At 37.8% G+C, this 22,482-nt stretch overlaps 1 protein-coding gene across 1 annotated transcript in view; it reads right to left on the reverse strand.

The window, feature by feature from the left end:
* Window positions 1-22,482, reverse strand: part of PDZD8 (PDZ domain containing 8) — a 57,275-nt gene continuing 34,793 nt past the window's right edge. Inside the window, exons 4-5 of the mRNA XM_068688834.1 lie at window positions 6,442-6,604; window positions 1-4,614 (exon numbers count right to left, since the gene is read on the reverse strand). Of these exons, the coding sequence (XP_068544935.1) occupies window positions 2,414-4,614; window positions 6,442-6,604 (2,364 nt within the window). The 3' untranslated portion in view covers window positions 1-2,413. The remainder of the gene's footprint in view (window positions 4,615-6,441; window positions 6,605-22,482) is intronic.

The raw sequence follows: 22,482 nt of genomic DNA on the forward strand, positions 1-22,482 counted from the left end.
TGATAATTTAGCAAAACTATTTTATTAAAGCTTATTCTCATGATAAAATAATAGCCAACAAAATCATATTAGGCAGAGTTTCTGCAAGTGTGTGTAGCTGCCACCTATTCAGATATCATTAAGTCAAGATATTCTTGTTTTCTGTGGTATTCTTTATTTTCAGCTATGTACAATCAAGCATGAAGCAAGGATTACATCAGGAATGTATTACACTCTTCCCCTCAAGATTCACCATGTATTGTAATTAATGCCAGATAGGAATTTATTTTCCTTCTTATCACTAAAATACAACTATTTTGCCCTTTTCCCATTCAGTATATTTAAAAATATTGCACTACGTTTAATTTATCTCTTACAATCATCATTAGCAGTACTATACAAGGAAAACTATATCCAGCTTTTCTTACCCACTGTATTACACAAGTAAATTTGAAACCTCAAATGCATTTTTGAAATCGGTATTTGCATTGTTTTCACAGCTCCTTCATGTGTACCAGGGTTTAAATGATGTACTTGGATATATTTGAAAACTTCTATAGTAGTCCATAAGAGCAAACACTGATGGAGATTTAATGCAGATCGCCACCAATGGTAAGCCACTGAGAAAATGGAGTGGGAAAGTCTTAATACACATCTCAAGCAGGTATAGATTAAATAACTTTTAATTGATAAGGGAAGCTAATTTTGTGCGATTATTTGCTGAAGCTTAATTTCAGAAGTGTGACACATGCCTATTTTAGCATGGATAGTGTTTTCCATACATCAGCTAAATAATTATCAACTGCCCAGAACTCACAAAAAGTGCAAGTAGTTGCATGAGTGGAAGTAATTTTTTTCATTTAGAAGTACAAGTATGCTTTTCCATCTGTGAAAACCGTTGCTTCTTAATTTTGCCCACCACGAAATAAACTGAGAAGCAAATTTAATGGAGAGCTACAATACAAACTGCCTGAAAATTTAAATTTTTTATTTCACCATCTTAGATTCAACTCCATTTCCACAAAGGCATCTTCCTACTATCAGTGATACCAGTGATAATGACCCTAATGCAGTACCTAAAATAAAGATGATATTTTATATGGCATTTCTATACAGAGAGTGAAACTTAAAGTCATGTTTACAAGAAATAAATAAGAACAATGGCCGTAGCCAGATAATGCTAAGATCCGCAATTTACACAATGCACAAGACCAGATAGTTCTTTTCAAAAGCTGCTGGCTGTAATTCTTCCTCTTGACTACTGGACTCACTTATTTTGACTCAAAAAGAAAACATGTTATATACACTATACGACATTTTTTCTGAAAAAGGTGATCCTCTGCTCAGACTGCCTCTTCTGTCTGAGAAGCTGAATGCACTTTGCCTCTGTGGTTACTCAAAAACGCTGAGAGACAATGTTTAGGTGTGTTGTCAACCCTTACTTACTTTGTACCTTAAGCTTTCTGAAATGATAAAATCTGCAGCAGAATATTAAAACTTTTGAAATTACTTAAACTGTCATTACACGCTTTTTCATAGAATGCAATGAAACCTCCAGCTCTTGTGAAGAACATTTTTTCCTTTATCAGCTTATCAGATAATACAGCAATACTCAAAGACAATTTTGTTCCAGAAGGCAACCAGCTTCTTTTATCTCCAAAATACTCTCAGTTCAATTATTACCAGTGTGTACTTCAATATCTAATATAATTCCATCAGGCTACAGTATTCCAAAGTTGTAAGGAGGCTTTTTCTAGCATGGCATTGTTACGAACTATGCTAACAACTATGAACAGTTTTTGCATTTAACAAAAGGATGGAAAACAAATGACCTGATATTCAGTAACTTCTTCACTGAGTATTATTAACAGACACAAAAAGATGTTCTGTTTGTTGTCATGATATGTTTGGCAAAGAGATAACACAACTACCTAGGAGACATACAGTAACCGTGATCAAAGTTTTGAAGCCTGGTCCCTCAGTGATTTCTGTGTCAGTCATCAGCTTAGGCATGCAACAAGCTTATTTTTTTCATCATATGATGGAAACTAAACATTTCAAGAATCCTGACAGTTTCCTGTTGAGAACATTAGCTCAAAAGAAATGAAAGGGGGGCAGGAAGGGGAACAAGTAATATATTAGGGATACCACACACATTAATGTGAAATGGTAAAGTTACATAATTAGAAAAAAATAAAAATAAGTTATTAAAAATAAATTTCCAATATAAACCCCAAAATGTAGCTTTAACCAGCCAGTTTAACAAAATGTCGGTGCTATAGCTGGAGAACCATTATCAGCTGTACTCTTACACAGGCAAATAACTGTGGAGAAGCAGGTGTCTTATACCAGTGTTTTAATTTGATTTGTGTGTTTGTAATTAAGTGCAAAGTATTTCTTTAGTTCAGTCCTTCAAAGGCTAAACGTTTAAGTATCAGTCTACTGATTGAGGTGGTTCTTCTGCTTCTTCTGATACGATGTTGAATGTTGGAGCCTCTGTCAGACTGACATCTTCGTTATCCACTTCTTCTGCTATACTGGCTTCCTCTGAATCTTTAGTCACTTTTCTGGACTGCCGGTCTGACGACATGCTCTCCAAAGACTCTATATCCTCAATGCCTGCTCTGTAGTGGATCATGAGCAGCGTAAGGGCTTGCAGTCTTTCTCCTGATTTAGCCAGCGCAGCAGCAATCAATGCTTTTTTCCTTGTATCATTTGCATCTTTTTCTTCTTTAACAAGTGAATTATTATTTTCCAGCTCCTGGTCTATTTCATTCTGCAACTTATCCAACATAAAATCTAGTTTCTGAAAACGCTCCTCTGTGGGTAAACTTCTGTAGAGATCACGTCCGATTTCTTTAACTGCAATGAAGACACTGTCATCTAGACCGCCCTCCTTTCTGACCAGCTTTATCCCAGTACCTGATGCACGTTTTGAAGGACTACTTGGACCACTAATTTCGGTATCACTACTTTCGTTATCAGAAGTGTTTGGTGTGTGCTTTGGCGACGGCTCTACAGCCTCTGTTCCTTGCTCTGAAAGGCGAGCAGCTTTGGGGACTTGACGAAGGTTTAACAAACGGGTACTTGTGTTGATGATATGTCTGGTCAAACCTGTAGTTCTGTTAACAGATTTAGATTCTGAATCAACACGAGAGGACGTGGCTTGTGAAGTTTCCTGTCCTTCCGTTTTACAAGCTCCCGCAGTTCGATCAAGTCGCTTTTCAGCTCCTACACAAAAGGGTGTCTCAGTCAGACATTTTTCTTGACATTTTTTATGGCAAACGTAAGCACAGAGCATGCACTGTGAAGCTGCTTTAGTCCATACTTTCTTTTTACAGTAATCACACCACGTTGGATTCTGAAACTGAGTATCTTGAAAGTTATGCTTGTTCTCATTAACAACAATTTGTCCCAAATAAGGATCCTCTTTTGGAAGTACAGGAACTTCTTCTTCAAAATGACATTCCTTTTCTTTCTCCACCAGAAAGTTTGAATCATCTACTTCACCTTCTTTTAAATATTTGAAGTGTAATGTTAAATCACCATAACAAAATTTTTCATTGAATCCCTTATGGGTTGTCAAATTCCTCAATGCTGTTCTAGTGACCGCTGCTTTAGGTGCAGGAGCATCCAATTTAAATGTTCTAACATATTCCATTGATGACGTAGCTATACAATCTAAAGCAATTTCTTCAAGTTTTATGCTTGCATAGCCTAAACAGATAAAACCACCGGCTTTGAAAGGGTCCCTGCACCACAGTGCAACATTAAGGTACTTATGGTATTCTTCTACTTCAAATACACAGCAGGATGTTCTTGTCTTTGGCCATCGGCCTTGCCGGATTCGATATGGAATTTCTGGCGATTCCCAAGTCTGATGATCATCTCCACTATCTTTGTTACTACGTGCATTTTCTGAAATTCCATCTTTTGATGGATCTTGTTTTGGTACCGTTGCTACTTTTGATACCGTTGGGTCTTCTATTTGATCATTATTCTTTACTACTTTCTCTGTACATTTATCTCCATTACTGGCAGGTGGAGGTGGCCTCTCTGGTTTTTCAGAAGATAAACTTCCAGTTTCTAAGAGATTTTGAGTTTCACTAGTAGGCAAATTAGGCTTACTTTGTGGCCTAGGTGGTACGGGAGGCTTAGTACCGGATCCTTGTGATTGTTTACCTGATTGTTGTGATGTATCTGAACTCTCAGCTGTTTTGGGTGTTGCCACTTTAGTTCCATCTTTTTGCTGAGTTTTTGATGTTGCCTGATAACTTCCTAAATGCAGTTTTCGATTCAGAATTGGAGATATAGTTCCAAGAGGTTTAGAAGCAAGTATTACTACTGAACGTTTTGGACTTGGAGTTGTTGGCATATCTTCTTTTTGTTCAGATGATTCGCATGCTAAGTCCTCGAATTCTGAATCAAAGTCTCTGTTATCAACATCAGCTGATAAGCTAGCTGGGTCATCATCTTGCTGTGTCAAGAAAGCAGAGTCTTCCAACTGTCCAAATCCATCCTGTAGTGCTGAACCATGCTGATTATACCCAACAGGCCTTTCATAAAAGACTAAAACTCTGTCCCCAGCCTGTCTAATAAGCTTCAACACTTGGACAGTTGATGTGATTTTAACACCTATAAAAAAAGATAAAAATTTCAGATTTGAAAATATGTTAGTAATCTAAACGACCAAAAATAGTCAACACATACATTGAGATCTTTAGCAATGAGCAATAGTATTATTACCACTAACAGAGGAAGTCAAGCAATTATGACAGAAGAGCTGGACTGAAATCCTTCCATTTTACTCATACAAATATATTACCTCAGGAGCTGGTAATGATGCTAACATACAAAGTCCAGTTTTCTATTTGTTATTAACACTTTGAAGAGTAACGTTTATATGCTAACTTTTGCTTACTTTATAGTTGGATTTTTCAGATGTAAGCATTAACAAAGGTCTCAAAAGAGATGGGTATCTTAAAATGTGGCTATAATTAAAGCAGTTAGGCCAATAAAGCTGAGGGGTCCGCTATGTTTGCAAAATGCAGGCATGATGCTACATTCTCAATGTGGCTGAACAGTGAAGATAAATTGAACCATCTTCATCATCACAGACTTTTGGACTCCTTTGGCAGTATCTCCAGCCTACACTAAGAGTTAGATTTAACAAGTTAGGTGCAAGCTAAAGCATCTTAGTAAGCACACAGTTCAAATGAAGAAGGTCATATAAAAGTGACTTTTCCCTTGTTCTTAGGTAACCAATGTACATGTCCAAAGTAACTTGAAATCCTTTTAAGCTATTGGATCTTAAATCCATGCTAGCACAGTCACATTAAGTAGTCCTTGTATACCCAAATGTGTAAAGTTCTATCTTCACAGTAGTTTTTAACACACTATAGAAGAGTTAGTACGATAATGACTTAGCAAAAACGAATTTAGAATAAAATTTTAAATCCTGGTTGTATAGTTAATGTTTGGAGAAGTGTGTATGTTTATAAATACACATGTATCACATACATGGATACCACATGCAGGGGTAACAGGCATATTTAGGAGGAGTGTATATCCAACTCTTGCTGAATTCTATTCTCTACTAATGACATTATGGAGATGATCTCTCTACAACTACATTTATAATATAACCTTACAAAAATGTTATTACCATTTTCCCCTAGTGATTTTAGTTTGCATTCAGTTTTATCAGTGCTACCTATACTTACTTCTAAGACACATATTGATATACAATGGTATTCCCACTTTTTTGTCTTTATAAGCCTACATCAAACCATTTATTAATTCTCATAAATGCTGCCCCCACAAAAAAAAAACATCAAGAGTTGTTTGTTTTTGCCTCAATGCAACACTTAACTCTCTCATTTACAACTTGGCCAAAGTCTTTCATTGTGAGAACTTCAGAGTAAATAAACTACATATCAAAGCTGATGAAGTTTGGTACCAAAAGTATAGCTACTGTTGAATAGTCGACAGATCATCTTGGGTCATTTTGTTATTTCAATTACTCTGGTAATCAAAAGGCATTTATACCATTTGTTCCATGCTCTATTTAGTATATTCAGATTCAATTAAGAGAATGCAGGTCTATGATGCAAACAAAATGTTACTGTTTTCTCTGTAAGCCAAGCACATTTTATAACATTGCTAGCAAAAACCAAGTAGGGAACCTTATAGCATCACTATTTGAATGGTCAAAATATATTTACATTCAAATGTTTATTCACCTTTATGTTGGCAAAGAGAAAATAAACCTAGCAAAGAATAAATATACAAGAAAACTGATCAAGTGAATGACAACCTTAAGTGGTCATAAATATACAAATGAATTTATTACGAGAGCCAGGCATATGCGTAACTGTTGAGAACAGCAGTCTAATTGAACTCTATGCAGAAATGTCCTTCCTGATTACAAGACATGATTTTGAAAGCTGACATATTACTCACTGCCAATTGCTAGAAGTCTGTCTCCCCTCTGCAGATCAGCAGCTGCTGCAGGTGAATTTGGCGTAACCGTTTCAATAACAACATGTCCTGCATCTTCTTCCTTGGACTGCACAAGGCGCAGCGTGAGTCCAACACTTTGCAAATTCCCTTTCACCAGCTCTGCCTAGAGAGAAAGAAATAAAAAGTTAGAGCATACTGATTAAGCTGACTGTAAGGATTCACGGCTACTAATGCTCTTGTTTTACTAAAATTATACACCTGGAATTATGAAAAAAGCATTAGGACATCCACTGAATTCACTGAGCACGTTATCACATATTGGATTCACTATCTGTCAACATAGTTTATACCTCTGGAGAAACATGGAACCAATTCTGAAGAGCCCCAAACTAGAAACCAGTAAAGGAATTGTCAGCAAAATACACATGCTACATGTAGATCTGTTTCTTCTTTTACATAATGAGTTAACCCGTGCAAACACAAATTGCCAAGAATGGCAATACATGGCTCATCTTTGCAAGAAGCCCCAGTCACAACAAAGCTACAGCAAAACACAGCCTCACGATCCACTGTATTGGGAAGGTTTGTTAAAAACCATCGATCCAGGTTTCAGTTTTAATATCCCACAGCTATGTTACAAAACCTGTTACTATCAGTATCTCTTCAGTAGACTATACAACAAGTATTTGGAGTGAAAAACCTCATAGTCTTACACGTTACAACAACATAGGACAAATCTATGTGGCATTATTCACATTTATTAAGACAGAGTAAAACACTTAATAGCCTAAGAAGTTTCTTGTAAGACCAGGAACCATGTCCTCACGTTTACCTTCCTTAACAGGATAAATACAAGATAAATTTTAGTTTTAGTCTCAAGTATTTTGTTTTTAAAATAACGTCTGAGGTACAATTTCCATAGCAGAGTCTCACCCTGTCCACTCATTCACAGATTTCTAAGTCATAAGAGATCCCAATTAAAGAATACATCAAGGTAGTGACCATTTATTCATATATCTCCATGTCTAAGATCTTTGGCATTTTTTTCTTAAGAACACCTTTTTTTTTTTTTTTTTTTTCCCTCCACAAAGGACATTTCTTCTGGATTGTTTCAAATGACTGCTATCATTCTGCTGAAGCATATTCTGTCTGTTTGACAGAGAAACTCACAGGCTATGTCTCAGCTCCATGGAGAGAAATTTAATTTGCTTTTTCATTCCCAAGAACAGAGAGACAGATACTGTTTGTAGAAAACCTCCATAGGAAATTTTCTATTTGGCTTCAATTTACTGAGCTTAAGTAGACAGTGCGCTCCTCCATCCTTCTGCATTTACTTTGCTGCTGTTCCATTGTCTGTGTTTGAACTGTCTGGAGATGATCCTCCTCTTCTGAGGATGTGTTCGTTTGCTTAGTTTGGTACAATGGCTTCTCATAGGTGAAAGGAATTACCTAACTTCAGCACGCAGCTCTCTCTTTCACCATACAGCGCTCGTTTCTTTGCTATAATCCTAACATCAGCACTTTTTAAAAATTATTATTTTTTTTTGTTGATCACTTCTTTACAAAGTGAAAATGCTATCCTAATTAACAGTATGCTTAAGAATTGAGTTTAAAGCAGCAGAGTTGCATTAACTTTCTAAGCTGTACCACTTATTTTCTGTTTCCCAGAGTCACTTAAAGATATTTTCTCTCAAACTGTTCAACTATTGTGAGTGCCCAGTAAAGTATGCAAGAACAAGAAGATCTAAAATAAGCTTAATTGCAGTTCCAAGGTTCTTCTACAATGCAAACAAATATATTCCTTACAGTAACAACCCGCTCTTTTTTCTTGTTTCAGGTCATTCCCATCTAAAAGAAACTCAGATATACAACACATCAGTACACTGCTACAAAGCATTGAAGATTTAAAAAAAAAACTAAACCAGAAAGATTATTAGAAATACATATGGAAGAAAAGAGAAACTTCTTAAATAAAAGTCTTCAATTACTATTACTACAAGTGCTAATTTGATACTGTTAAGCACTTTTTACTCCACTTTTCATGAGACCACTGAAGTACAAAGCTATTTAGTGAGCATTTTAAGAAAGAGTTTTAGGAAAGAAATGGATCTGTAGACATAGTAGAGAAAAAAATAGGATAATTCTCCCCTTAATACTAAGTTATTTTTGTAATTTAATTATGCTTCTTTATGTATACATCTGTTTTGATGGTATATAGCTTATCCTGAAACCTTATGAGTTAATAGGACATGACATTTTCAAGTCAAAAGAAAGAGACCCTGTTAGTTTGGCATCCCTGCAGAAGAAATGTTGCTCTAAGTTTAATGTTATGGTGGCTAACAAACAAACACAAACAGGAGTTACTGCACGAAAATCTATTTTCCTTTCCAGTTGGTCGTCCAGATTTTCCAGTTGATCGTCCAGATTTGCTCGTCCTTCCCAGAGTAGCACACAGAAGCAATGACAGCCTTTCCGAAGGCCTGTTCTTCAGAAAGTAACAAGCCCTGGTTGAGAAGGAAACTCACACGGAAAACACAAGCTGGTCCCGCAACGCCCAGCACCTGAAACAAGGCAGCAGTGACCTCTGACTGCTGCTGGTACTTACACGTTATGGCAAACTGCACGACGAGCGAAATATGGGGGAAAAGGGTGCAATTGGATGGCAAAAGGGGAAAAGTTACCAAAACAACATCTGTCAGTACAGACTCTGATCCTCTTAAGCTTCCTTTGAATCCAAGGACTCTAGACAGCAGCACGACTTAGCAATGGAGACATTCCCTACTGCAAGAAAGGAGAAACCTCAGAGGTGATTTCCAGCATTTCACCCTTCCCTCCTCCCCCAGGGCCAGACCACATAAAAGGAACTAGGGACAGCTGGGACCAAAGGCATTTAGGTATCTCCGAACATTTGGCTTCCATGCAGGGACACGGCGCACGAATCACCCGTGGCGAGGAGCCCCGCAGCATTACACTGGTGTCTGACAGAAAGCTGTTTTGGGAAAGAGAGGGCCTTTGAACGTAACAAGCAAAGTTCATCTCAACGTTTTATTAACTTTGGCACAGCCACAAGCTTTCTCACAGAGTAAACTGGTTTTATTTATCAACCCAAACCAGATGAGTAGCTTTCTCTTTTTCTGATATCTCCAGCTAGCCGCGGCGCGGCTGAATGCCGTTTCAAGCTTTCTGCCCCAACCAGTAATCTCACAAAAAGAAACCCCCAACAGCATCTTTGTGCATCCAGCACAGCTGCCTTCTGCCTTTCTGACCCTCCCTCAAGTAGAGCGTACGATACGTGAAGAGCCCAAGATCACCTGGAACCTGAAGCATCAGGAGGAGGAAAGCAGGTAAATGATGGAGGGGTCAGGAGAGAATTGCTGCTAACGAAAGGACAACTGTTATCAAGGACATTGGGTGCAAGGGAGAAAAATTAGCAGATATGCTTCGGAGAAGCAGGCGCTTTAACCAATTAACTACATCATATTAAAATCCAATTATTTTGATTTAATAGCTCTGTTTTACTAGTTCCTGCAAGCCTCCCACTACAGTAATTTCACTAAGTTTCAAGATAAAGCAGATAATACATTTGTTAGTAAAAGACAGAGTAATTTATATTGAAAGAGCTAGAGCTAAACTGTCATAGAATTTGGAAAACTTAAATTTCTTTTTAATTAATTAATTAATTTTTTAAAGTAAGCACCCCCAGGCTATCTGTGATGAAATTAAGATGCTACAGAACAATAATAACTACCTTGGGGCCAAGGGGGAGGAAGTAATTTCCTTAGAGTTTTATTATTCAGGTTAAAAAAAAAAAAAAAAGAGGACAAGATTTCCATTCACTTTAAAATTAATAAAACATTTTGATGCATGGCTGTGAGTGCCAGACTTTCACAGAAAGAAGTATATAAGCATTGATCTCCCAATAAAGGCTTCAGTTCATTTATATGCATCAGTGCATGAGCCACTGTGGAGCACAGCTCCTCCAATACTTTCTGTTCAATAGTGGAAGTATGCTCTGGAAATACAATGCGGGAGAAAATCATGTTGTGTCTCACAGCCTTACCCTACCTCAGTCTCTTCGTTCTGAAAGCCTAGCAGATGTTGGATGTCAGTGAAAATTAATTTCTTCGACCTGTTTTAAACATACTGATACCGAACTTCACAGCTATGCAGTAATGATTCAGAAGTTTATAGCTTGCTAGTGCCATTTAAGTGACTGAATATTTAGATTAATGTTGATATAGGATGAAAACTTAATCTCCAAATGCTTCATTAAATTATCAGCATGAAATAATTTGCAAATGTGAAGGAATGATAAACATCTCTCTCATAGGCAACTGCCTGCAGACTTACAGACACAAGTGTGATGCCATCTCATTCATTATTTGCTTCTAAAACTGTACCTATGAATTTATTTTTAAATAAAGAGGTAAGAATACCATCAATATATTATTGTTATGGGACTACAGTAAGTTAACATTAGATATAACACTTCCATTCAGAATTTCTAAGGTGCCAATAAAGAACGTCCTTCACAAAGAGAATTCTTTCAAATAAATGCCAAGAAAAGCTCAATCACCTAAGCACGTGCAAGAAATCTTATTTCACTAATTTACATCAAATGAAAAACAAGACTTTTACAAATACTTTTTATTGACTATCAGTGGTATATAACATCCTATGCAAGTCAAACTGACATATTTTCTGTGCTGTACTGCAGATAAAAAAACTTATTTTTTTTCCAACCCATTTGAGTGACTACAGTGATCTTGTGTATTTGTGGAAGAATGTTCTAACATTTTGGAGAAAAAGTAGAGATTAAATGCCTATGAATGTGCCTGTAAACTATTACATTCTCCCAGACAACCCTGCACATTGAGAGGAAAGGAAGGAATATTTCATGTCAAAAAATAACATTAAAGAACAAAAACTAGGAAGCAGTTACTTCTATTCAGAAGACTCAGATACTTATATTATTAAAAAAAGGTTTTTGGCATATAATCTTTAAAATATGGACTTTAACATTCTTGCTTTTTCAACACTATTATTGAATGCAGTCATTATATATGACCTACACAGTGAATTGATTGCTAGCTTATTTATATGGGCTAGATGAGACAGCAAAAGGAAGCAAGGATCATCAGTCTCTTGAGACACTCCTCAGAAACACCAGACTCAAAAAGGAAGAAAAAATAGAAAAAAAACCTGAATGTTCTGAGAGGATTTCAATCTAACCACAAATTGTCTGATGTAGCCCTTGACCAAGGAATCCATGATGATGGATGACAGAGACCAAGATGAATTAGCCCACTCTGACTTTGACATTAAGGCTGTGTTTAGATTTAGTACAGGGAAGCTGGTACTGGCCTCAGGTGTATCGATATCACAGTGCTGTACAGAAGTGGGGACCTACCTTCAATAGCTTTGACAGTGTGCATTTAAGGTTTTTACTGTTTTCCTCTGCTTATCTCCTCTTGACCATTTCAAATTTCCTTAAGAATAACACAGAATTTTCTCCAAGCTGTCAAGAGGAGTATCAGTGAAAAAAAAAACAGTGACCAACTACCTGCCTGAATGAATGGCTAAGTTTGACTCACTATGTAAGTCTCAGGAAATACAGAGGTCAGAGAATTTTCCATCAATACTTCTGAAGCGAAAGTGTTCTGACCAACTTAAAACAGTCTGAAAAACAAAAGTTTCAGAGAAGTCATTCATACTGGAAGCAGTTTTAGAGAAACAGAATTTCCTCTGAATTGATGTATATCTCAACCAGCCCAACTAAATATGATTTCACTAATTTATTTTTGAAAGTGTGGCACACACTTTCTATTTAAACCATCAAATGACATTATAAATGTACAACTGTGTCAGAAAAAGAATCAGGGTTATGAGCAGTGGAATCACAACCTCGTGGCCTGTGATAGTAGACAGCTTTGTTTTTCGTGGAGTATCAGGGACAGAATTCCTGTAACAATAACAGCAGTGAACGAAGTCGGGTGTTAAACCCTGCACTGATCATTCTTCTGGCTATGGGAACCATGGTCTGTGCAGGTGGACACACAATTATGTCAAACTAATAAAGCTTACACATTTTTTTCTTTTAAGGAAGAAGCTTCTTTATGGATAATTTGTTTTTATTTTGGAGAAAGTCCTGTTACATAGCAAGCTGGCAGGCCTCCTCATTTTCTGTTCTACGTAATCCCTTTCGGAAAACAAAAATATAAATTATAAAATATGATGGCAATCTCATTCTGAAATGAGTTACATATTGGACCAAGCTTATATTTAAAGCAATAATTCATTAAGGCCACAAATTCTACAAATGCTATGCACATGTCTAACTTTTTCATCACACGCTATTTGCCTGAAATCTCTGACAATTCATGGTAGTCAACATCTGCACGTCTCCCCAACGAAAACATTCGATATCAGTGAGACACAGAACAAAATCTAGATACTGAACAAAATAAGGAACCACACATTATTTCTCCTCAGTACTTCTGACGCATTGCAGCTCCTCTTTTACTGAATACTAAAAACCCCTGTACTTTCCAATTGTACAGGGAACCAGGTTATGTGACATGCAAAAAGCAAACTGTTTAGCAATTATCACGTATTGCCGAGGCATTCTCACTAAACAGTAATTACATGAGCTGAATGGAGGAGGTAAAGACAAACAAGGCAGCTCAAACCTGGCATTTAACTTCAAAGTGTCAGAGGCAAATAAAATGAACACCTTCAGTTTTATCCATAGCTCTTCTTTGGAGAGCAATTTAGTACAAACACCAACGTAGCTCTTCTTTAAGTGCTCCTGCTCACTGACATCTTTAGTCTTTATTAAACCCAACCGTGATGATTTCCTTTGGCCATGAAAAATGGGAAAAGATTGATTTTTTTTTCAAATCTTCTATCACCACTCATGTCTTCAATAGAAAAAAGGCCTCCTCCAATATTGCTTAAGCATGACTCAGTTACTACACAAACGTTTAGTGAAATGCTCAGGTAGCCTGGTAACAAATACTGAAATAAGCTCATTGAAGCTGGGTATTAAAAATCCAGTGTTAGAAATCAACTTGCTCTATGTGCAATGCAGACCCAACAGGAAGTTTACCTTGCTAATGGTTTCCTTTGTATAAATTTGTTTTAAATTGTTGCGATGCGAATTACGGATACAGGAGATTAATGAGAACACAAGAGCATTTGTGCATTTTGAATATGTGCGTGGAAGAGAAAGGTCAATCTGGGGTTTTGTTTATTGCTTGAGATAGAAAAAAAAAACAACTTTCAAGTGTATGTATTGAAAGCAAACTTCTAAACCAGCTAGCAATTATGTTAATATCAGAACTAATTAATAGTTAGAGAACAATTTTTATTGATATTCATGAAATCAAATTATTAGAATATCAATTTAAAGGTCTTTCTAATGGCATTAATAGGAACTCTGAAGTCTTCCTCTTCACACAGAGAAGCTGCGTGATGATCTCACCCAGCAGCAGCAATCTGATTACTGACATGCATATTGCCTTCAAAACTAGAAATATGAAAAGTTATTATCCATTGTCATCAAAAGGCATCACTGATGCGAGTTTCCATGGAAATAAAATCCACAATACTACTTTCTAATGAATACAAATCGTAACTCTTAGCTTACACTGAAGGGCTCAAAAGTTAAGTTTTAAAGGGCTTTAAAATTTCATTTCTGAAGGACAAAACATTGAGATAAAGTGCATTATTTATAGGTTTACTTTATTCTGGAGCAGAAGCATTTTCTTTGCAGCAATGCCAATGTCAGAAAGCCGCATCTGGAGTACAGCGCGTCTTCTGAAGAGAGCAGGAACTTTGCAAATAATTCTCACCTGGGGATCTACAGCAAAACCTACAGATCTGAGACAGGAGCAGAACCACTGCTGAAACCATTCCCAGGAAGAGCTGAGAGCTGCTGGAGCAGTGGCAGGAGCCAGGACAGTCCCAGGACAGACCAGGGAAGCAGCTGAAGCTCTGCTTGTCCCTGCCACCCAGGCTCCCCACTGCTGCCGTCACAGGCAAAGGGACTGTGAGATGAGCCTTTGTGCCGCAGGCGAGGAATCAAGCAGTGTTATTAAAAATCGAGTATTTACAGTTACTTACCCAATGGTCTGCAAAATATACGTAAAAACACTCTTACAAGCAAACCCTTGCAGTTTCTGGCAATGCAAATTATGCCCTTAGTCACAGCATAGCCTAAGCAGCAGCCACCCAGGACCAATCTAATCAGACAATTTACTTTATCACAGGACTTAAAGAACAGGGTTTGTGATTCCTGCACTGCATACGCACAGAATCTTTGTCACAACTGTTCTATTTCTTATCAATATTAATGAACGGCTAGCTGGCCATGACATAGAAATGCAAGCCCTAAAAAAATCCTACTTGCTCCTACTTACCACAGATCTAGCTGAACCCAAAGGAACAAAAGCAGATGCAATAAAATGATTCATCACTGTAACAACTCTAGTGATTAAACAGATGATCCATCTGGATCAAAACAAAGATCCTGTTGTATCTATCACCGCCATCCCCCCTTTTTCTGGGAAAGCCAGAAGATGAGCTTACTGCTGAAATTCTGCAGTGCCAGGACCAGAGGAGCTGGGGATCTGTATCTAGCCTATTCTTAATAATTACTGCCAGAAGGCCAAGGTTTTGGTATATAATAATCTTTCTCTATGTAGAACATAATCCAAACCACACAGACTTGTTTCCAATTAAGTTCTGGACATAACGCTGCAGTATGAACACGTAACTATATAAACAGTAAAGATTTCCAGGACCATACATCTATTTCTGTTTTTTTTTTTTCACTGAACGCACGTCAAATCAATCTGTTTATGGTTATAGGGCACGAGTCAGTGCCAGGCAGTGGAACAGGAGCTCACTGTCACATCTCATTAGCTGCACCGAGACAACAGCACACCTAGAAGCCAGATTTTCATACCATTACCATTCATTGCTTACAAAAATTGCCACTGCTATGAACTGAAAAGGTCTTTACACCAAGCCAGATAGTGACAAGTCACTTTGCAAAAGAAATCAATACCCACCTCTGTTTGCTTTGCACTTGAAAAAATATCGTAGAATTCTCCCCCGTATGCACACAGAAATCACTTCCCGATATAGCAGAAGACTGAACGGAGCAGGAGAAGGGTTTAGAAAGTGAACACTATCTGCAAATTAGAATCAATACACTCTCAAACTTTGGATCCAAACTCCTGCAAGTGCTTCAGGAAGATCTGAGTGTCTGAATTTTTCATGTTGCAACTTTCTCTCCATGTAATCAAGGCGGTCATTTACTTGGATAACAGAAATGTCCCCTATAGTTAAATGGCCGAGTGGAAAGCAAACAGAAGAGGTGTAGCTACTTAGACAAAGACCCGACTAGCCTCCCCTTCTAGGATATCAAAAAGCTTTACTACATGTCCAAGACAACAAAAAATCCAAATCAACAAAAAATTATGAAAAGGAATAAAAACCCTTCTTCCCCCTGTCAGAGAGATTTCTGTTAAACATGTGAGAACTGAACCGTGTTAAGGCTCGGGCACAACACAACAGGAATCTCTCCCTTAACTTCCCCAGCTCCCATGCATTTCTGGAGGTAGCAGAGCAGGTGAATTCTCCACCAAAACATTGCAGACCCCAACTAGCACTGAAATATGCCCTAGTGCTAGAAGAAAAACACTCCTCCAGAAATAGCTTACCGGGAGTCAAAGAAAAATTTGATTTCAAGGGGAGCAGAACGTTATCTACAACAGAAGTAACAGTTCATCCCTTCTGATGGGTTTCTGAAGTATTTGCTGGCTTAGAGATGTGATATATACCAACTCCATGTCTCCCTGCGGGAAGGTAAGTGAAAGAATGAATAGGAAATTATGTCAAGCTTAAAGACGCCTCCTTTTACTTCAGCACTCCCAATAACTTCACAGACTCTGGTTTTATGCTCTGTTATTTTTAAATTAACAACAGATCTTATTGATAGCTAGTGAAGTGTATAAGAAAAATACCCAGCGGATTTCATAACGCGTTTTCTTCCTACTTCCATTTCCCCTTCTCTCCTCTGCCGTCAGAAACAGAGCTTGTTTGGGACTGTGACAAATTACCTCACTGAAAGAATTTACAGCTCACTCCTTATTTGATTTAAAAAAAGAGAAAAGAATTAGTCAATACCTTACAGTGCCTGAGAAATAAATACTTTTTCAAAAAATCATTTTTAACAAGGGGGAGAGAAGACTGTAAAGTGCATGTGCATGATAGAAGCTATCCTTAAGAAGATCTTATTTTTTTCTTTTAAGGTTGAGGTGATGAGTATTTATTTCTCGAAATATTACAGGGATGGAATTTGAAACCATGATGTATTTTTGTTATTTCTTGACTTTGGCATGAATAATTCAGATTTAATCATTTCCATGAGGTTTATCAAACAAAAGAGATACTGAAGATTGCATCAAAGAAGCTGATGAGACCATTCTGTGCACTATAATTTGACTGCTCGATACCAGCCCACGGTACTATACTTGTCGACCATCACCGATGGTCTGATGGCCGACCAACAGCTCAGCCACGACAGCAGCACGGGATGCACGCAGAAGCAAATGCAGGCGGGGAGCCCTTAGCACCCAAAGGCTGCAGCTCCCTGAGGGCTGCTGTGCATTTCGAGAGCTCTCTAAAAATCCCTGAGGAGCAGCAGCCTCAAAAAAAGAGTCACTGGTCATGAACGGCACATCCAGTACTAAATGTTCAGTCTGTTTCTTGTTTGATACTTTTATTTTAAAATAGTGGAAAAGTAATATGTAAAAAGTTGTGAATAAAGTGGATGTACTGTGCACTGAACATAGAGCTAGTAAAATATCCAAAAGTTTAGTCTGGGCATGAGTTATATATATAAACACACACACATATATATACACACACGTATTTCACAGTGAATCCATAAGAAGGTGCATTTTTTATAATAAAAAAGCTAAGTTTAAAACCTTGATAACAAAAACAGAACTTGAAAACCTACAGACTAAAGAAATTAGAACTTCATAGAAAAACAAATACGCAATGTGATGAATGAGGAAATAGCTGAAGGTAATAAAATTGAGAAAAAGTAAAAGAGATGAAATATCTTACAGTAAAACTAGAGGATGCAAAACTACAAATTTGATGATTAACTTGCTTCCCAGTTTTAATACAATCACTTAACTTACACTCTATTTCAAGAGAGGAAGACACGCATTAACTCAAGAAAGTTCTCAATCTCTGAAGCACACTAGGAAGCCTACGAAATGAGTACCTAGGAAATTATATTTAGTCATAGTTTAGGGTGGAGAAGTCTGGAAACCCCACATATACGGAGTGGAAGGAAAGGAAGATGGGGAGAGAAAATAACTAGCCTGGATTGCAGAACTGTTGCCTGCAAGCCAATGCATGAGGTACCTCGGCAAAGCACTCATCATTCCCCCAGTGAAGATCTCTGACTATTAGAAATATTTACATGAACTACCAAAAACCCCACAGAGCTTAGACCCAGATTTATAGCTGCCTACTCATGTGCAACATTACTCTTCGGTAATCATTTTCATGCAAATATTACAATAGAGTCTGCTGGAGAAAGGTATATAAATAATTGTCTCTTTGTGAGACAAAAGAACAATTTGGAGAGAGAAAGAAAAATTGTCAGCGAGGTGGTTTCTCCCCCGTCTCCCCCAAAGTCTGTTAGGGTTCAGGGCCAGAGGAAAATCCTAATGACTAACCACGTTTTTCATCATGCACAGCTTGCCCCTCTTGATGAACTCTCGAGGCTCCCAGAAAGAGCCTTTGGCTTACACACTTTAATACCATTGGAACACAAGTCCCAGAAGATAATTAAAACTGAAGGAGTTTTACATTGCTGTGTCACCAAACTACCAACATGGACTGTAACATAGATCTCTTCAGCAGAAGCATCGATTTATTTTTTTTCAGGCAAGGACACACTTCTGAGTTGAACTGGAAACAATATTCTGCATAAAAAACAAGCTGAAATTAAAAACAGCATGTAAAAATCATGACTTCTGTTCATACAGATTTTGCATATGTGTACCATGATGAAATCAAATAATATTTTGCTTATAATAACTGGAAAAGCTGTAACTTTATTACACAGAAAGTAAATGTTTTTGTTTCAACGAAGAACGCATGGTTTTGGTAAATGCCTTTCTCGACAACACTGACAATGCTCTAAGTTCTCCGGGATGAACACAGCCCTGATGTGAACAACTGGCTAAACACACCCTTCCCAGAGGGTGATCAGGAAGGGCCAAGCCCCATTCAGCAGCATCACTTGTCCCTGTTACTGCAGGACCCTCCCAGAAGCGGGGCTGCCCTCCTGGGGGCACGGGGCTGTTCCCACTGCCCTCGTCCCCAGGAGCCTGAGCCAACCCTGTGCAGAACCAGAGCTGCCTGGGCTCATCACTGCTTTTGGGGGAGATGTGGTTTTTAGGAATACAAATAGTAAAGCTCTACGTGTTACACTGGGCTGATGGAGGGACTAGAGCCAACTGGACTGCCTCCTTGGTTTACATCCACACTTGGTTAAATACTTACACTTTTTTTTTCCCCTCCTCTTCCAAATACAAGTTAAAAGACAGAGATTTTAGAAATCAGTGCTACTTATAGGGATAAACATGAAAGATGAGATACCTGTATGAATATGAAAATGAGACGCTGAAGTAAATACATATCAAACCTCTGCCTCTGGACCGCTCACTGAACTGACATAATTACCGTAAGCAGCCTGGCTAAAGTGTTCTGACACTGTTTGATGTCAAAAAATTGCAACACTAACAATAACCAATTAAAAATTATCCATACACTAGTTAAGACCCACACAGTATCTTCCCTTAAGCAGGTCTTCTTGCAGCCACTGCAACTTCTCTTGCTTCCCTACCATTGCAGCTTGAAAATACTCATTTTAACATCTGAAGAGTTGCACAGTGAGCTGCAGGTTCTGCAATACTAAAAAATCTCTTTGCTCCATTGAATTATTTTTTGAACTTGCAAGAGCGTATTCTGTGCAGGGCACATCTCCAGTGCCTGTACAGCTTTCTGGTTCCAGCTGTCAAAACAAAACCAGAAATTAAACTAATATCTGTGAAAGTAAATTGTGTGATCTTTGCTAGAAACACATTCTTTACTTTCTGGTAAATCTGGTTTCCTTTCATTCCAATTATTAGACATAAGAGAATACTGCTTTAGTGACCTTTTACAAAATTACTTCCCCCCGATAGCTGTTTTTAAAGTTCAGGAACTAATTACAATCATCGATTACCCCAATCATATGCAACCAAAACTGTGGCTCCTAATGGCACTTCTACACATCAGCTGGCAGGAATCGGAGTATCCTTGCTCACAGCAGCAGCCAATGCTTCATTCCTAGTTATTACCAATGTATTTTCTGAAAATCAGATTATTTCAGATTTTCCTCCAATAGCTACAGTTTCAAAAGCTGCAGTGGAAATAAAAATATTTATCGAACTTGGCAAAAAAACAAACAAACAAACAAAAAAAACACAAAAACTTTGTTGAAAAAGTATTCTTTGTTCAAATATTGCTTGCAAGGAATAAAAATCCATGACAGATGTTCCCATGCTTAGGTTAAACATCTATTGGAGCCAGGCTGCAGAAATGTAATAAAAGAAACAAACATACTGCATATTTACTACTTTCTCTGTTTTTAGGCTAGACCCAACTCCTGTCTGGACTGCCTTCAACACAAAAACCTTACTTTGAGTCCAGCAACACAGAAATACACCTAGGTTTGTCTTAAGTAAAAGGACTGATTTAGTCTGAACTATTGTAAATGAATTCAGCTAACTCTGCTGCTTTCCCTCTGCGTGTAACAGCACGGTCTGTCAAGTACCATTCTGTGAGAACTCTAAAAAGACAAAAAATGAAGAGAAGCCCTCCTTGAGCAATTGCCTGCCATGTTCTGAGAGGGGCCTGAGAGCCTGGTCCAACTTAGCACTGACCTGGGTTAACCTGGTTAGACTTGGGTGGACCAGGTTACCTCCTGCGGTCTCTTCCACTCCAAATTACTCTGGGTCTAGTCCAGTAACCAGACACCTTGTTCAGGTATATTTAAATCTTGTTTGGAATTATATATACGATTAACTGCTTGAAATCTAGCCAATTTTCTTGCTGTTTTCTGCTGAAGTTGGTATTGCTGCTGTTTAATGGTTTTGATAGTATAATTACAAGTTCCCTCGTAGTTTCTATAGCCTACAGATAACACACATTAATTAGGCAAAGATCCCACACTAGCCAAATATTTACAGCTACCGTACTCCCATGACCTGATTACTTCCATGGCTTTGTTGGTGGTACCCTCGTTAGATGCCCTCTGCTCTGTTTATGCAGCTGAACTGATGCTGTTATTCATCATCACACCTGGTCTCCTGCACCAACAGGCATTATTTGCTCTCCCTTACTACTGTGCCTGCTTTCTCTTAATTATTAACAGACATTACATCTCCAAGTGCTGCTCAGAGAACTGGTTTGGCTCAGCAAAGCTCACTGCCACCCCACGGGATGAAGCTTTGCCCATGCCTCCAGTGCAGCTCAGGTCCTTCTTTACTGGGCTCCTCATAAAAGAAAAAAAAGAAGAAAAAAGCTTGATAAACTTTTACAGGTAGATCTCTGTGCCACATGCAAGACAGTGGCAAAAAACTGTTGGCTTTTCATCTCATTCTAGAAACAAGAGACATAGCAGCAACAAACCAGGCAAAATCCAAGATGGAATCTGCACTTTAACAGTTATTTAAACATATGCCTACACTTGCTTTTTAGTTCAGATCATGTGTTTGGTCATATTATGAAGGTGTGAACACTATTCCTAAGCTTACATCCCATGCAGTTCATACTGCCATCTAAGTCTTCTTAGCTTACAAGCTGTTTTTCAGGCTATTCTTGCTATACTGCCCCAGATGTATGACTCAGCTACCTAGGAACAGTTCTGCAATCATTCTGATAACCATCTTTGCATTTTCGTGACTTTTCTATAAGGTTAGGGCTGTAAGTATAAATGAGCTCCAGATAAGCCAAGCCCAACTTCTCAGAAGTCATTTGTTGTAATTGCAAGTATCTACATTTTTTAATGCATGGGCAATTTGCTCCCCATGAGACTTTCATTTAAATTTAACTGAAGGACAACTGATGGTTTTGATTTTATATATACACATACACACATCTACAGATTTAGTGCATGCATGTTTATATGCACACATACCTTATACGTATTTAAAGCGTGCATATGTTTATATGTTCAGAGATGAAAAGCTGTATGACTATTTTTATAATTAAAAACAAAAAATATAAACTAATCTTTCTATACATCCAGCCTCAGATTTCTAGGAGGTTTTTTGGGTTTATTTTCTTCCTTCAGCTAGGGAAAATATATAGCTTCAATTAACATGAAATGGATCTGAGGCTGCGCAGACATTGTATTTGTTCCAAGCTAAGCACCTAAAAATGGAAACAGATGACATTAGTAAAGATCTGAAGATACTGACTTTTGGTTAAAATATTTGTAAAGACGTTCGTAGTTCAAAGAGTCTATTTATCTTAAATAAAATTTAATGGAGGCAGCCTTTTAACAGACTGCATTAAGGGAAATGCTCCGTATTTTAAACATGACTCACTTCTGATTACTTCCGATAAGCAGGTGTCCTTCGCAAAGCATCAGTCTGCTCTATCTAACCTTCATACACCGGAATGACCTTTCAGCCATTTCTGGGATGGGAATCGGCAATTGCATTTTTGATCCCTAAGGCTTTTGCAGGGCAATTGTTATGCTGCCCACCCATATTACTTTCCCATTTCTACCTGGCGTCGTTATAGAGATCACCTACCACACTTGCATTACAAAAGGATTGCTTATGCTTTTTTTTTTTTCTTCTTTATTTTAAAATTACTGGAAGCAGTTAGAAATAGCAGCCCTTAAGAAAAAGCAAGAAAAAATGTTCATCCTGTACTAGTAATTATCAGAATTAT

The sequence above is a fragment of the Anas acuta genome, chromosome 7 (assembly GCF_963932015.1).
Source record: "Anas acuta chromosome 7, bAnaAcu1.1, whole genome shotgun sequence".
NCBI lineage: Eukaryota > Metazoa > Chordata > Aves > Anseriformes > Anatidae > Anas > Anas acuta.